This window comes from Gobius niger (genome assembly GCF_951799975.1).
Source record: "Gobius niger genome assembly, chromosome: 10".
NCBI classification, from domain to species: Eukaryota; Metazoa; Chordata; class Actinopteri; order Gobiiformes; family Gobiidae; genus Gobius; species Gobius niger.
The window spans coordinates 33,797,176-33,814,243 of record NC_136861.1 but is presented as its reverse complement, the minus strand read 5'-3'; the positions used below and the strand labels follow the sequence as shown (position 1 = coordinate 33,814,243).

The following is a 17,068-nucleotide window of genomic DNA, read 5'->3' as shown; positions in this document are numbered from 1 at the left end:
GTCTTTTTTTTTGTTGGTTTGTTTGGTGTTTTTTACTGTAATATAAGCACATGCTTTTCCAGGCTGATTTAGAAGAGACTTAGCTTCTCCTTTTCCATCCGTCAAAAATGATGGTGGCTCTCTGCTGCCATCTACAGGCTGAAATGTATAATTGAATACGTATATATTGTTGAGTTTGAACAATAAACTGAGAAGGTAGACCAGGGGCGGACTGGGACTGAAAAACGGCCCTGGACTCTGGACCAGCCTGGCCCAAACTAGCGTAAATGCAACACTTCCACAAATACATATTTAACCCTTAACCGAGTGCATTTTCTCCAGTTCGGCTTTACCCAAATCTAAAAGCTTCTTGACCCGAAGAGCAACAGTGTAAGGCCTGATTTGAAAGCTAAGACTTTCAGATGTTGTCGCCACATTTTTGTCATGTTTTTGTTGCTTTTTCGCCACTTTTTTGTTGTGTATTCGTTGTGTTTTCATCACTTTTGTGTCACTTTCGTATTGTGTTTTTGTGGCTTTTTTGTTGCTTTTTTCATTGCTTTTTCCCATTGCTTTGTTGTGTTTTCGTCTCTTTTTTGTCATGTTTTTGTGGGGTTTTGTTGCTTTCCTGGCACATTTTTGTTCCGTTTTCATCCTCATTTTCGTCGCTATTTTGATTCTTTTCTTTTAAGCTTTTAGATTTAGGTAAAGCTCGGCTAAGGCGGGGGATAAGAGGAGAAAATGGAAAGGCCAGACCGGTGGCCCAAGAGCCAGTGGCCCTTCTGTGCTCTTCCAGAATGGACATATGGCCAGTCCGCCCCTGAGGTAGACCAATACTCAGACTAGTACCGTTTATAGTTTAAACTCCTTTATGCTTTGTTTCTGACTTTTGAAATAATAATAAATAATGATCAAATATATGTAATAAATAGAAGATTAGATGTCGGCCCACTCACAAGAGAAGGATGAGAAAAAAAGACAGATTTTATTGGTAAACTCACATATGAACTGCATGGTTAAAGGTGCATTGTGGGAAAAAAAGTGTGTATTTGACCTTGTAGTGACCCGGTGGCTGACAGTGGTCTCACAGTGGAGAAAAATCTTTCAAACACCTGATCCTGGAGTGTCCTAGAGACCACTGGGATGGAAAGTAAAGTTGACCACTCATACAGCCCCTGGTCAGTACAAGGTGAAATACGCAAATAAACTCATTTTTTCCACTTTTTCTTTTTTTTTTCTCCAAATAATAATAATAACAAAACAGATCAGTACTTCCCAACCAGGGGTACTTTATTATTATTTCAGATTAAAAAAAAGGAAACTGAGTAGAATTTCAATATTAATTTAAAAGGAAAGTTATTTTCATTTATGTATATCAATAAAAGGTTTGCTTTTGAGAGTAGGCTATTTTATCTTCATTTTGAACTCAATACACTAAAAACTCAATAATCTTATAGACAGATCAGGTCCAGGCACTCGTCAGTGGTAAAAGTAGTGGAAAATACTTCTTACAAAAGGCAAACAGAAGCATGATGCCCTTAGTGCAACAGAATACCCTGGCCTGAATGAAGATCTGGAACTCTATTGTTTTTCATAATGCTGATTTTCAAATGGTTTATGTCATGTTGCCACTAAATTGCGAAGACGAAATGTCTACCTCTTGTGTCCAAAAGAACTATGACAGCACAGCATGTGTCTCACTGTCCTGGCCGACACCTGCAGTCAGACAGTACAGCCTATAGGTTTATTCTTCACACACCCTGGCGAAGGCACAAGCTGACACTGGTGTGCTTTTTAATGTGTCCGGCCCAAAAATAAAGTATTTTCTACTTTTGCAAATGAGGAGTGCCTTGACCTGATCTTTTTATGCATTTTCTATTGCCTCGTTCCATCTTTTTGCTGTATACCAGTAGCTCCCTGTTCTAATTTCTGTTTACAAAATAATCTTAGTTTAGTTGGTCACTTTGTAATAATATTGGCATTATCCTCGAGGCTACACGGTACACCGAGTATAAATGAATGACTCAAAGCGTACGTGATACCCATTGGCGTAGATGATTTCATTAAAAAAAAAATAATAATAATTAATTAATACCAAGCCTGATTTTAAATGTATTTTATTTGATATGATCCTAAATCCTAATATTGTTGCCTATTTACCTTATATATATATTTATTTTCAGAAGAAAAAAAAACTGAAGCAGCGTGTACATTTGACCCGGATGTACTTCTTTCGTACTACATATCCCAGCATTCCTTTCTGTCCCTTCCTCTTTCCCTGCCGCAGCAATGTCTAAGAGAGGTACGGCATTTACCTGTTCAAATCCACCGTAATCCGCTGTTTTGGGGCATAATCAGACTTTACCGAATGTCTTAAATCAAATATAATATCCATCCGTACTCTCCGGGCTCGGTAGTTTAGTGCCACTGTGCGTTATTTGCTGGTTTTAAAGCTTTGTGTCTTGGTTTGCACCGCGGAAGCCATGTTTCGCTGTCACTGCTATGTAGCTACACGAGAGGGAGAAAATGACTGAACGATGGACTGAGCTAAATGTTGAAATAATAGTTTTATTGGTGACGAGCTGTGGCTTTTCCTGCCTGACAAAACATTGGACCTTCTCTTTATGTTTGAGAAAACAGCCCAATGCTAACACTGTCGACTGGTTAATGCTAACGCTTAGCCCACACCGGCTCAAGCTAATGCACGCGCATGATGGGAATATTCCACTATGTTCCCTGTGACTGTTTCACATTGGTGTGCAAAATAAACTTGCACATTTAAATATGAGCAGCACAAGGAGCTGCCATGCAAGAAAACTGATTCCCAGCGAGTTGCTTGAGCTGGAAACGTCCTAATATCGAGCATTTGGTCCAGGTGAGGCTGGTGTAGTTTACCTTGGCGAGTGCTACGAAATGAAATTGTGAAGAAAATGTATTATAACGTGAGAGCTTCAAGTCTGAGGATGTATGTTCACTACAACTGAATGTCAAGTCCTTTTAATCCCGATTCATAATTAAAACGAAACCGTAAACTCCAGCATTAGGCCTAGGATGAAATATTGTATTTACAATATATACTTTTGATACTTAACTCAGCTATTGGAAAAATATAATTTCTTTTATGTTTTAAGTCCGGATTTGTTGCTGATTGGTTTAAACTGAAGAGCCTAGACTTAAAATGCTTCTGCCATTTCAAAATGTTTTAAATGTGATAAAATGTTAAATCAGATTTAGTCTTTACAGATTTGAAAGTTGTCTTGTGCTTATTAAATTAATTTGAGTCCAAATATTACAGTTCTGACCTGATGTGGTGGCTTTGTTGCAGGACGTGGAGGTTCTTCTGGAGCGAAGTTCCGCATCTCCCTGGGTCTCCCAGTGGGGGCGGTCATCAACTGCGCAGACAACACAGGTAAACACCTTGTTTAGGTATTTGAGTCCAAAGGGTTTTTCTTTCTGGTTCCTATAGTGTGTTAGACCTTTTTATTAAAGCAAAATCAGTATTTATTTATTTTTACCATTTCTTGAACCTATTGCCCTCTGCCTCCTGTTCAGCTTTACCCAAATCTAAAAGCTTCTTGACTGGTGACTTTACAGCCTATAGGCCAGAGCAACATTTGAAAGCTAAGGCCTACTAAACTAATATTTCCCTTGCGTTCCTGCCGTGTTACTTTTTTCATGTTCTTTTTCATCCAAATTTTGTTGCGTTTTTGTCACACTTTTGCTTTTTTCAATTTTGTCCCCTTGTTTTCCCCAGCACTTTAATCGCTTTTGTCACTTTTTCCCCCCAAAAAAGCATTTATATTTGGGTAAAGCCAAACAGGAGAAAATGTGCTCTGTTCAGGTGGGTTTAAGACATTAACAAACATGTATATCTGAAGTACTGATGTGTCCAGACCTAACTGTGGAAGAGGCTGTGAAATGTATTTAATGCAGGAGAAAGATGCAGGACTCGGCTGTTTTCATTGTAGTTTGGCTTTCCATCCCTTCAAAAAGCACTTGTTCGGTCTGCTCAGTGGCTGTGTGAGTTGTCGTAGAAGGGCAGAGTGAGTCTTCACTGTGGGTGAGACGGCGGCGCTCCTGTGGCCGACCGAGCTCAATCAGTGATGAGACAAACTGTCCTGCCGGAGTCCAGTGTGAGACAGGGGGACTTTCTGTTCTGTACTGAAGCTGTATGTTCTGTACTTGTGCTTCCAGGGGCCAAGAACCTGTACATCATCTCCGTAAAGGGCATCAAGGGTCGTCTGAACCGTCTGCCCTCCGCCGGAGTGGGGGACATGGTCATGGCTACAGTGAAGAAGGGCAAGCCCGAGCTCAGGAAGAAGGGTCAGTCTCTTCTGTTTACATGTTTGAGAGAGCGTCTCCGTAAGAGTGTCCTCAAATGCCAAAGGAGGGTCATGAAATACAGTAGGGATGGGCGGATCGATACATCGATACCAAACGGCAAACAATTTTAAACATAAAAGGACAATTTACATCTTTATTCTGAGCCAAAACAATCCACAGGAGCAGGGGATTGAATTAAGCCAGCCATATCATTCTGGTTTAGATTCTGTTTGTCATTAAAGTATTAGTTTTAAACTTAACATTGTATAATTAACCAGTTAAAGTAATATCATTTTAATGTACCTATGATATAAAATAACCAGTTTTAGAAATGTATATTGATTGAAATACATTTAAACCCATATAAAAATGACCAGTATTGGTATCGAGAAAAATGACCCCAAAAGTATTGGTATCGTATCAATTCCAAAAAATGTGGTATCGCCCATCCCTAAGATACAGCAAACTAGTGCTGAATTATGTTAACGTATTAACACTTTTCAATGAATCTAGAGGCCTGTCATTTTCCTAATGCTCGACTCCTGATGCCGTGTGTGCCTCGAGTCCTTCAGTGGGATGGGAACAGGATCCACCTGTGCCCAAACGTGTGCTTTTGTTTGTTTTGTTTGAGTTTAAGGTGCACAGTAGATTGTAGAGAGAATGTCAGCGTAATAATCCATGGGGGGGGGGAGGAATCAGGAACAATGTTGCAATTCAAGGTTAAGAAAAGTAAAAATGTATCATGAAAACAGTCCTGGAGCTGCTCTGATCCACTTGCACATCTTTGAGTATTACTACACGGTTCCCGTGCGGTATTAAAAAGTGGTGTAATCATAAAATGAAGTGCCCAAAATGTTATGGAATGTGTGTCAATAGTTTGGCTTTCCGCCCCTTCAAAAAGCACTTGTTCGGTCTGCTCAGTGGCTGTGTGAGTTGTCGTAGAAGGGCAGAGCGAGTCTTCACTGTGGGTGAGACGGCGGCGCTCCTGTGGCCGACCGAGCTCAATCAGTGATGAGACAAACTGTCCTGCACGAAACGAAGGGCATGGTTGACATTTCTTCAAGGTCAACAAAAAGTTCAAAATATAAGTTTAGAGCTTTTTAATGACGTCTGAAGTCCTAGAGCCGTTTCTATCCACTTGTGCGTCTTTTAGTTTTATTACAGCGTTTCCGTGCGGCACTAAAAAGTATGACGTCACCAAATGAACTGTGCAATAAGTAAGGCCTTAAATGTCATTAAAAAGCATTAAATTGGACTCATTGGCATTAAATCAAAATTTCTTGGGAATTGAGGGCATTGCGAGGCTAGTTTTGCTGCACAAGTTGATCAGAAACAGAAATAGTAGTCAAACATTAAGCTGCTTTTTGATGTTTCCCTTTTTAAAAGTTTCCCCTATTTAATTTGAAGTAATGTTTGCTAATGTGGCATTAAAAATATAGCAGTTGGGCATTAAAATGTCATTAAATTATAAAGTAATCTGTAGGGGCACAATGAAATCTGTCCTCAGAAGTCTTGATTTATTCAGGCTGGCCGTGTGTAAGTTAATGTTGTGTATTGATGTATTTGATCACACTAATCATGTTAGTATTGGGCTGTTGTTGAATTGAGTTTTATTACATTTTCCATTAGTACAGAAAAATTCAATGAGAATGTACAATATTGATTTTTGATAATCCCTAAACTGAAGCGTAAGTGGATCTACACAAGCAGAATAAAGAACCTGTTGAGTTTGACTTTGAAGTTGCTGCTTAATTTCTAACCACAAAAACGTAGCTTTAAGGTTGTGTCAAATAAGTTATGATTCCAATGACTTGAATTCCTTTTTGTGCTCATATCAGGCATTGTGTCCAGTCACACGTCTGAATATTTGTAAAGTCACTTACCAGTTGCTCCCTGTGTCTGCAGTGCATCCTGCGGTGGTAATACGGCAGCGGAAGTCGTATCGGAGAAAAGACGGCGTGTTCCTGTACTTCGAAGACAACGCGGGGGTCATAGTGAATAACAAAGGAGAAATGAAAGGTACTTTTTCAAGTGAAGGTCCTGAGTGGCTTTCCATCCCTTCAAAAAAGCACTTGTTCGGTCTGCTCAGTGGCTGGGTGAGTTGTCGTAGAAGGGCAGAGCGAGTCTTCACTGTGGGTGAGACGGCGGCGCTCCTGTGGCTGACCGAGCTCAATCAGTGATGAGACAAACGTTACACAGTCATGGAATTCAAGGCAATCTGCAAATTGGTTGATTAAGACCACTGAGCTTTGAAGGAGCTTAAATCCATTTTCTTACAAGTATCGTGCATGTTTCTTTGGCCGTCCGTCTAGTTCATTTAACACTTGCGGTCTAAGCTCAGATTGAAACTGAAGCTCAGACCTTGGCCAGGGTTTGGTTATTTTGGTCGACTAGTCAGTGACTTTGTTTTAGCCTCCTTTTCCATATTTTTACTTGCATTAGCTATCTAATATATCCGCAGTTTAATGAGGGTGAGCCAGGGCTGTTTAGTGGGAGTGATTTACCATCCGAAACTGAGCAGCGGGCAGAGCGTCATTTAAGTTTGAGAAGGATAAATGTGACTGAACTACAAAAACAAATCCATCTCATCTGAATCTTAGGTTTGAGAGAAATCGCCTACAATATTTAGGTTAGAGAGGTTTGTCTGTTGTGAATTCTGTCTTGTGTGTCTGACTTTACACCCTTGTCTCTGCAGGTTCAGCCATCACAGGTCCAGTGGCCAAAGAGTGCGCTGACCTCTGGCCCAGGATCGCCTCCAACGCCGGCAGCATAGCATGAGCTCCACTGTTTTCAATAAAATATTGTAAATCGAAAAACCTTTGACATCTTTATTAAGTTTCTTCCTAAGCTTTACTGTGCCTTTGTGAACGTGTAACATTTGAGATGATGAAGATGAGGATCTAGCAGGGGGAGGAGCTTGTTCTACATGATTGAGCTGCTACAGTGTGGCCCGTACAGGTGAGGGCGCTGCCAGCTTGGCCCGCTCTCAACAGGACATGTGATTATATAAGGAGCTTCCTCTGCCGCGGGGGTGAAGCCAGCGGGGCGCGGAACTGAAACTAGGCCACCACCTGCACCACCGCTCACCTGCTTACAAAGGAAAAAAAACTAAATTGATATAAAAGCCAAACTCCCGGAATTACCATGGTTACGTCAATGTGCAAGATGGAAAAACCCGGAGGTCACGTGGACGGTGGCCTCGTGCACTGGTTTACTTCTCACATTAACTTTAATGAATTTTGATAACACATTTTAGTGAATATAAGCTAAATATCAAATGTTTTGAATCTTAAATTATTATAAATGCTACTTACATTTTACAGAAGGGGTCCCAAGTTGAGCTACGTTCAGTTTTTCTGAGCAATTTTACGTTTTCTTTCAAAATGCCTGTATGGATGAGGCCTGGTCAACACGGCGAAGACCAGTGTTAATATCGTCGAATAAAATATTTAGTCTTAATTTTAGTCAAAGTGATATTTTTGACGACTAAAACTAAATTAAAAGTTTTTCATGAGACTAAAACTATGACTAAATTGTCCAGATATTTTAGTCGACTAAAATAAGACTAAATAAAAATGAAAAGGAGAGACTAAAATCATCCAAACTACAATTGAGCGTCTGAAAGAGCCTCAGATCATTTAAATTCTCTGCGAAAGGATCAGCTCTGAGCTTTGTTCATGTGGAGCAGCTCCATGAAGCAGAGGAACAAGATTAAATATGATTATAATGAATATTATCAATGCAAAAATTTAGTCGACTAAATTTACTTGCAATTTTAGTCGACTAAAACGACTAAAATCGAATTACATTTTCGTCAAACTAAGACTAAAACTAAATTAAAATTAACACTGGCGAAGACAAAGGTATGTATCATCCACCGGGGAGCGCCCTTCTTCCACCAGGGGTTAGAGGCGCATCTAAAACTTTAGTAAACACGGCGGTGCTAAGGTCAGCTCGGCAGGGTCACATTATCCCGAGATTGATTCAATATTAAATGTATCTTAGTATGTTTTGTTTTGAATGTCCCAATTTTGAAGCTTTCTGCAGTAGTTCTTGGCTGTAATGGTGGTTTTTGAACTACAAGGTGTGCGTAAAAGTGAGTGTTTTTCGGGAAGTCGGCCAACTAAGAAATCCACACTTTACATTTTCAGACGCTTTAATGTCCACAGATGTATTGACAGTCCACACGCACAAAGTCATGTTTTTAAGTCGATGACAACGTCCTGCAGTGGGGGGTTTGTAAATGCACCGGCTCGGGTGGTGGTGGGGCGTATGGGACTGAAACACAGCCCTGGACTCTGGTCAGCCTGGCCCAAATTAGCGTAAATGCGACACTTCCACAAATATGTGAACCTCTTACCCCCCGCCTTAACCGAGAGCATTTTCTCCAGTTCGGCTTTACCCAAATCAAAAGGCTTCTTGACTCGAGATCATCACTGTAACGCCTCATTTGAAAGCTAAAATCTGGAAAAGTGATGGTAACTTTTTGTCACATTGTCGCTGCATTTTTGTCATGTTTTTGTTGCTTTTTGCTGCTTTTTCATTACTTTTTGGTGGCTTTTTGGCGTGTTTTCGTCACTTTTTCTTGTTTTTCTTTTTTTTTTCATGTTTTTGCATCGCTTTGTCGTCACGTTTTCGTCACATTTTGCCGTGTTTTCGTCACTTTTTCGTTGTTTTCGTCTCTTGTTTTTCGGGGTTCTTTTTCATGTTATTGTTTTTTCATCGCTTTGTCACGTTTTCGTCACATTTTGCCGCGTTTTCGTGACTTTCGTGTCACTTTTTCGTTGTTTTCGTCTTTTCTTTTTTTTTCATGTTTTTGCATCGCTTTGTCACGTTTTCGTCACATTTTGCTGTGTTTTAGTCACTTTCGTATCACTTTTTTGTCACTTTTTCGTTGTGTTTTCGTCTCTTGTTTTTCATGTTTTTTCATCGCTTTGTCACGTTTTCGTCACATTTTGTTGTGTTTTTGTCACTTTTTTGTCGCTTTTTTCTTGCTTTTCCAGCACATTTTTGTTCTTGGATGCTTTTCCTTTAAGCTTTTAGATTTGGGTAAAGCTCGGTTACGCCCGGGGGTAAGGGTAAGGTAAAGTGAGAGGCCAGACCGGTGGCCCTAGAGCCAGTGGCCCTTCTGTGCTCTTCCAGAATATGACCAGTCCGCCCCTGCTCAGTGTTAAAGTTGGTGCAGATCAGGGTCTATAGCGCAGATGAGTCTCGTGGACGGAGACGCTGTGCGCGCGCTGGTGCACGCCCCCTGTCCGCGCTCGGATGGATGTCGCGGTTAAAGTTGAGCTGCCCGCCCTGAGTGGACCATGTACCGCAGGCTCGTCCCGCTCCTGTCGCTGCTGGCCGCCTCCCCGTGTCTTCAGGCGGAGTACTCGTCCAAGAACGAGGACTACGAGTTCGGGGACTACCGCGGGAAGTGGTGCCTGGACGACCACGGCTTCGTGTACGCGCTCGGGGAGGTGTACTACCCGAGCCCGTCCGCCTGCCCCTGCACGTGCACGGCGGACGGACCGGTGTGCGTGCGCCCCAGGTGTCCGCGCGTGCATCCCCGGTGCACGCGCATCGGGTACAAGGGCTGCTGCCCCGTGTGCGAGGCCATGGCGCGCGTGTGCGTGTACGGAGGCAAGACGTACCGGCTGCTGGAGGAGTTCTGGGTGAGTTCACTTTGCACCCGCACCAAACTTACAGGAGCATCTGCTTCTTTAGGGTCGACCAGGGGCGGACTGGCCATATGTCCATTCTGGAAGAGCACAGAAGGGCCACTGGCTTTAGGGCCACCAGTCCCGCCTCAACAGAGCTTTACCCAAATCTAAAAGCTAAAAAGAAAAGCATCAAAATTGCGAGAAAAAGAGGAGGAAAAGTCAACAGAAACGTGAGAAAAACAACAAAAAATGATAGAAAAAATAATTTAAAAAACAACAAAAATATGACAAAAATGTGGCGACGTGACGAAAAGTTTCCATCACTTTTGTAGGTCTTAGCTTTCAAATGAGGCGTTCAGTGATAAAAACTGTAATAAGAAAAACAAAAGTTTCCCAAAATCTCTCACTCCGTGTTCAGGTGAGGGTAAAATTATACCTGTACGATTAAAATGTACATACACTGAGGGTGAAGGTGACTTCATTACATTTCTCCAGAGGCAGCAGGCCAGACGCTGAACACTGAGCACATTTTCTCCAGTTTGACTTTAGCTTAATCTAAAAGCTTCTTGTAAAAAGCACAGCAATAAAGGCAAAAACGAGGATGAAAAAGCATCAAAAACACGACAAGAAAAGAGAGAAAACGCTTCAAAACTGTGATTAAAAATGTGGCGACAAAAAAGGTTATGAACAGTTTTGTAGGTCTTAGCTTTCAAATGAGCCGTTACACTGGCCAAGCTTTTTGATTTGAGTAAAGCCAAACTGGGGAAAACTGCGCTCAGTTAAAGTTGAATTTTCACATTTCATCGTCACTACTGTCAGGACACGGTACTCAAGTGAAATTTTCTCCAAGTACTTTTTTTTTTACTCTTGAGTACTTATTTGGTCACTACTTTTTATTTCTCCATCCATCCATTTTCTTCCTCTTTATCCGGGGGCGGGGCGCAGGGGCAGCAGTCTCAGAGACAGTCCCTCCACTGTGTCCTGGGTCTTCCACGAGCCCTTGTCCCACTAGGACATGCCTGGAACACCTCCCGCGGGAGGCGACCAGGAGGCATCCGGAACAGATGCCCGAGCCACCTCAGCTGCTCCTTTCGACGTGAAGGAGCAGCGACTCTACTCCGAGCTCCTCCCGGGTAACTGAGCTCCTCACCCGATCTCGGAGGGTGCGCCCAGCCACCCTGCGAAGGAAACTCATTTCGGCCGCTTGTATTCGCGATCTTGTCCTTTCGGTCATGACCCAAATCTCATGACCATAGGTGAGGGCGGGAACGTAGATCGATCGGTAAATCGAGCGCTTTGCCCCGACTCAGCTCCCTCTTCACCACGACAGACTGATACAGCGACCGCATCACTGCTGACGCCGCACCGATCCGTCTATCGATCTCACGCTCCATCCTCACTTTTTATTTCTACTTGAGTAAAATGATTTCAAAGTCATTTATACCGAGTCTGCACTTGAACCACTGGCCAGAATCAGAATATTATGTTCGTTGTCAGCAAAAAGTTTCACAAACTAAACATTTTCTTCCGTACTCTTTCCAGTGGGCTGAAAGAAGCGAGATTAGTTTGTGACTCCTATTAAAGCCACACTTTGGAACATTCTAGGTTAGCTATTGCTACATCCCGATAGTCATATAAGATAGATAAACAAACGATGTCAGACGATGCTGTTTTTACTGCATAGGTTTAAAAAAGAAAGCATTCAGAAGAGAACAATAGTTAAAAGTCTGTGGAGGTGTGGCAGAGTGGTTGGCCGTGCACTGTGACTGTCCTGTGCCGCAGGTGTCCCGCTGCGAGCGCTGCCGCTGCGGGGCCAACAGGGAGGTGTACTGCACAATCTCGGACTGTCCCGCGCCGCACTGTGTCAACCCCACCTACGAGCCGCACCACTGCTGCCCCATCTGCAGGACCGGTGAGCCCCCAGCACCCCCAGCACACTCACCGCCCTCTGTTTGTTCCTCTTGTACATGTTTATTGTTCTCAGAGGTGAGGTTAGCATGTGCTCTTACTGGTTTAGCCGAGGCGCTACAATCACAGTGTGTCGTGGCTCTTTTCCACTGGCCCTGGAGCCCACATTCTGGCATGGTCGTCCGCCGCACATGTTCTCAGCTGGGGGGAAAGACACGCTCCTCTGAAGTGACCTCGTGGTGTTCAGGCCAGGCTTGTGGAGCGACGAGTCTGGTCCAGGCGGAAAAGCTTGTATTACATCGCAATAAATTCTAAATGTTATGAAAATACTTTAGGTTCATCTGCTGTTCGAGCCCAGTCTGACTTCTGAGATGTAAAACCTATTCACTGCAGTACTGTTGTTTTTGGCCTTAGTCTTGGGGACGAAAATGCTTCTAGTTTTAGTCAAATTTTTGTCATTTTACATTTATTGATGATGTGGATGTTGTGGCTAACAAAAATGCTAAGAAAAATGCTAAAAGCAAAGTAGTTCTTAGAGCCTTTATTAGCACAAGACGACAGCGTGAAGACAGTCGCAGGAGAGTCTGCAGGTTTAACAAAACAGCCAGTTTTTATACCACAGAGAGGGGTTTACAACAAAGCATTCTTTACCAGGACACCAAAATAGATGTCTTTAAACAGATGCCGTAAATACAACTGTAACAACTGTAATCTTACTTTATTTCATGGTCACTCAGGTCAAAAGGAGAAGGCCAACTTAGGTCAACAGGAGGTCACAGGAGATCACAGGAGATAGCAAAGAAACAACTATTATTTCAAGCTAAGAACATATTATATTTGGAAAACAAGAAGACACATATTCCCACAATAACATGACATAAACAAAATGTCTCTTAAAAATGTGTTCAAATAGTTCAGTTTTGATCATTTTAGCCATATTTGTGTGACTAAAATTACTTAAGAGTTTATGAGAATAAAACCACGACTCAAATCACTGATAAAGACTGAATAAAATTAAAATGAAGGGACTAAAAAGATGTGAACTTCAGTGGCACAGTTTGAAAGAGCCTCATATCATTTCAACTCACTGCCAAAAGAACAAATCTGAGCTTTGTTTATGTGGGAACAAACATATAACCTTACATATGTTTGAAAAGACAAATGTAAAGTTGACTACATTTACATGAAATCCCCATAGACTAAAACTAAACAGTGTTTGACTAAATCCTGGCAAAAAGTAGATTACTTTTTTTTTGTCAAAAGACCAAAACAAATTTCAGATATGTTGTCAAAACTAGCACTCTTTGGTTCCTCCGCCTCAAAACTAAACTATAGGAATAAACACATGAACCCAGCCTATACACATCCACATACACATGTTTGGAATGTAAAATGAAAAAGAAAGTGTGGGTGACTGGGACAGGAGGCGATAGAGTCATTTCTCGAGTCTAAATTGAAGCGGTTCAAACGTTAAATGTTCAGATGTTTCTGGACAATAAAGGATTTCACTTGAAAACAGATCTTTTTGAGAGCCACACCTCACTTTGAGAACACACAATCTGTGAAGATAAGCAAGAAGACTATCCCGAGAATAAAATACAATGCTCTGCCCAGTTGGAAAGTTGGAAGTCTTCACAAAAAATAAGTATTTTTATCATGTCATCTTTTTGATGATCCATCTAATCGGATTAAGAAAAGTATCTGTGCAGTAAAACGTGCAAAAAGTACAAAACATACGATCAATAAATCTCTTTGATTCCCTTAAAGGGGGGGGGGGGGGGGTATTATGCAAAATCGACTTTTTCAAGCTTCACATCATGTTATTCTGTCATTCCCTCATTAAAAACATGCCTGAAGTGTTGCCTTGGCACATTCACGTATTTTTGAGTAATCTGTAAATACTCTGATGGCGGCCATTTTAGGGATAGGTTTGCCTGAGTCCTCCTAGGAACGCCCCCACCTCCTGGAGACGCCTCCGAGCTTTCGTCACCAGCCGAGTAACCAACCACTGCTCCTCAGCAGAACCCCCTCCCCACTGATGCCACAGACAGCGTGTGGAGGGGGCGTGTCGGAAAGGCTCAGAGGTTCTTAAAGAGACAGAGGCCTATTTCAAGACATTCACTACAGCCATTTTGAGAGAGACATTTTATACAAGGCAGTTTTTCTAATTGACTGCATTTACAGACCAACAGAAGGTTTGGTCATCATTGTAGTGTGATATAGACTGGTGCTATGTGATTGAAAAAACATAATACCCCCTCTTTAAACCTTAATTTGAGAACATTTATTTAATTTTATCATCTGTTATTATTGTCTAAGATAAACATAATTTGCTTCAAACAAAAAGTGACTTTTAGTTAAACTAGGCCATCCCAGTTTAAAACACGTGCCTGATATTAGTTTGTTCAAGTTTGTGTAAATGTCTATATACATATATAATTCTATAAAGTAATGATCTTTGTAAAAGCTAAAGCCTAAATAACATGGTTCTCAGCTGTCATGGGATCAGGATCCACCCTTCCTCCTCGATGATAAGCCGTGACCTAAATAAGATAATAATAAGATTCAAACCCATAAGAGACTCTTAATCTGTAAAATGCTTAACAGCACTAACTTTCGCCAATCCTGGACATCAAAACTGAACACAGCAAGAACATCTACAGCTTACATCTAAACGACACATAAGAATAGCCTTCCAAACATTGCATTATTTGTCATTTGCCGTCCCTGCTATATGCTATTGCAGAGCTGCTCAAAATCAACGTTCAAATCGCCATTGCAGTCAATAATTTGTTCCATAGAGAGTAGATCCATATCGGGCAATACCATTTTTGTATTACTAATTTTTTGGTGCATTTTCTTCATAGTTTTACCAGTCAGTCGGATTAGGGTTATTCGGTTTGGCAGGTAGGTGTGGGTGGTGCCATAGCAATCATAGTGAAAAGGCTGCATTATTTTCTTTCAATAGTTGTTCCTCCAGCCAATCCCATCTTTTTTCTTTATATTTGAAATATTTAATCTCCAGATTAGAATAAACAGAGATTAGCCTGGCGAGTGAGGCTAAGACGAAGCCGTCCATGGTGCGGATATAGCCTTAAATAAACCTGATATTTTTCAAAATACTGTATGTGAAATGGGCTGCAACCTTTTACTGTAGGTAAACTGTATTTTTGTCTAATTGTTGTAACTCAATGCCTTTATTTTATTACATTATCCATAGTCAGTATTTCTAGGTAGGTCATTTTCACACCTTCAGGGAGCCTAAAGGGGCCGACCAGCTCTCTCCCCATGATTACAGGCAAAAACATGACTCCGCCCCCTCCTTGCTGACGTCACAGCCTTGTTGGGACATTGTGGCCATTCACCAACTATCCACTACTCCATCTATCTGACCATCCAGGGTTCCACGGCCTCATCAGTGAACAAGACTGTTTGAAAATGAGTCTTCATATATTTCTGCAGCCGTTTCTGTTCATCAGCTTCAATGAACAGTTTAGGGGAGGCCCGGATAGAAGGTTTATGCACAACTGCAGCCTCTGGAGGGTCCTACACCTTGATGTTCAGGAGACTCCAGGGGCACCAGCAGCTTCAAATACCTGTATGCTGCTTTGTAGCATCTGTTCTCTTAATCTGATGTATTTGTCTGGCAGAAACCGTCCTCATTGAGCCTTTATCTGCACAAACCCCTGTGTGCTCTGAATCAGCCACAAATCTCTTAACAGTACGATGATTATGTTTCATCTTTTGTGAAATATCGAAGGTTTTCATATCTAGACCAAGGCATTCAACTATTTCACACTTTTCATCAGAGAGATCCCTTTTCTTTCCCATATTTCTTAAAAATGTTGGTCTGCTTAATAATGTGGAACATAGTTTTTCCCTTAGTTAACTGGGCTCACCTGGCAACTAATCATCCCAGGCGTCTGAGATTGAATGTCAGTGATTCAAAGAGCCCTGAGACATAATACCATCCATGAGGTTCATCGAAAAATCTTTATTTTTTTTTTACCCTTATGACACTGAAATACAATTTGCATAATAATTTGGAACATACTTTAGATATGATCTTCTTCTGTGGTCCACCTCATGCTTTTTCTGAATAATAATGTCGAATAGATTCATGCAGTGTCCTGATGTTTTGTTCTCTTACGTCACGCACGGCTTACACACAGTTATGTCACACACAGTCCTTTCACTCTTTGTGAATGGGCCATAAATAGAACCAGACCGTTTCACAAAGAAGCCGCTCACAGTGGGACAGATGGACAAGAGTGCGCGGTTACATCACCGTCTTAAAACCAACATCAGCCTCCACTTCCTATTATTATCTGACCCTCTGACTCCAGGTCCCAACTGCTTCGCGGGGAACCGGATAATCCCGGCCGGGGAGCGCGTCCGCATCGACAAAACCACCGTCTGCTACTGCACTTACCGGGAAGGGACCTGGTTCACCCACCCCCACGCCACCTGTGAGGAGGAGCGCCCCGACGCGCCCAGCACCGAGCCCCCTGACCCGCCCAGGGACGCCCAGGACTCCGGCGAGGGGAGGGGGTTCGGGCCCAGGCTGGAGCTGATCCCGTGACGACCCGGAAGAGGCGCTGTCAAGTTTCAACCTTCAGTTTGGCTCCGAAAACTTTCCGCAGATAAAGTGACAGCTGTGATTTCCTATTTATGTGTTTTGTGAGTGTCTATGACTTTAACTTTAGGTTACCGGAAATACCATAACTCCACTGCATGACCAAATATCAGTCCCCACAAAAGAAAAAGGTCTAATATTTGGATGTTGCGCCTTTAGCTTTGACTACACTACATTTGCTGTGTTTCAATAAGATTCTGCAGTGTCAAAAGATCCAGTGATGCGTTCATTTATCACCAAAATCTTGTATTGATGATGGAAGAGCGTGACCACTGTGTAAAGCCTTCTCCAGCACATCCCAAAGATCCTCAAAGGGATATTTCAGGATTTTTGACATAGGGCCTCATTTCCTAGTTATCCAGAGTGTTGCTGATTTCTGGAGATTTTTTTTTTTTTTGTAATTCATGCAGTTCTTATATTTGAAGAGATTCGTGGCGCTAGGCTAATGCAAGGCTAGTGCATTTCTATGGTATCAGCTAGCCTGCATTAAAAACAGTGTGACCCGCTCCACAGAGCACCTGAGGCAAATCACTTATAACACCAGACTAACCATATAAATGTCTGTGTCGATATAATTTTA

The 17,068-nt window shown here is 42.0% G+C and overlaps 2 protein-coding genes across 2 annotated transcripts; both read left to right on the top strand.

The window, feature by feature from the left end:
• Window positions 1-2,209: 2,209 nt before the first annotated feature.
• On the top strand, window positions 2,210-7,115 carry rpl23 (ribosomal protein L23). Its single transcript, XM_079565372.1, has 5 exons — window positions 2,210-2,278; window positions 3,302-3,385; window positions 4,171-4,299; window positions 6,205-6,318; window positions 6,995-7,115. Exons 1-5 carry the CDS (start codon window positions 2,266-2,268, stop codon window positions 7,075-7,077), a joined length of 423 nt encoding a protein of 140 aa, XP_079421498.1. The 5' UTR covers window positions 2,210-2,265; the 3' UTR covers window positions 7,078-7,115.
• A 2,411-nt stretch (window positions 7,116-9,526) lies between these two features.
• Window positions 9,527-16,434, top strand: LOC306969672 (von Willebrand factor C domain-containing protein 2-like; the record flags this gene model as incomplete). The annotated part of the gene is made up of 3 exons (XM_079565366.1): window positions 9,527-9,956; window positions 11,727-11,856; window positions 16,199-16,434. Exons 1-3 carry the CDS (start codon window positions 9,609-9,611, stop codon window positions 16,432-16,434), a joined length of 714 nt encoding a protein of 237 aa, XP_079421492.1. The 5' UTR covers window positions 9,527-9,608.
• Between the last annotated feature and the right edge of the window lie 634 nt (window positions 16,435-17,068).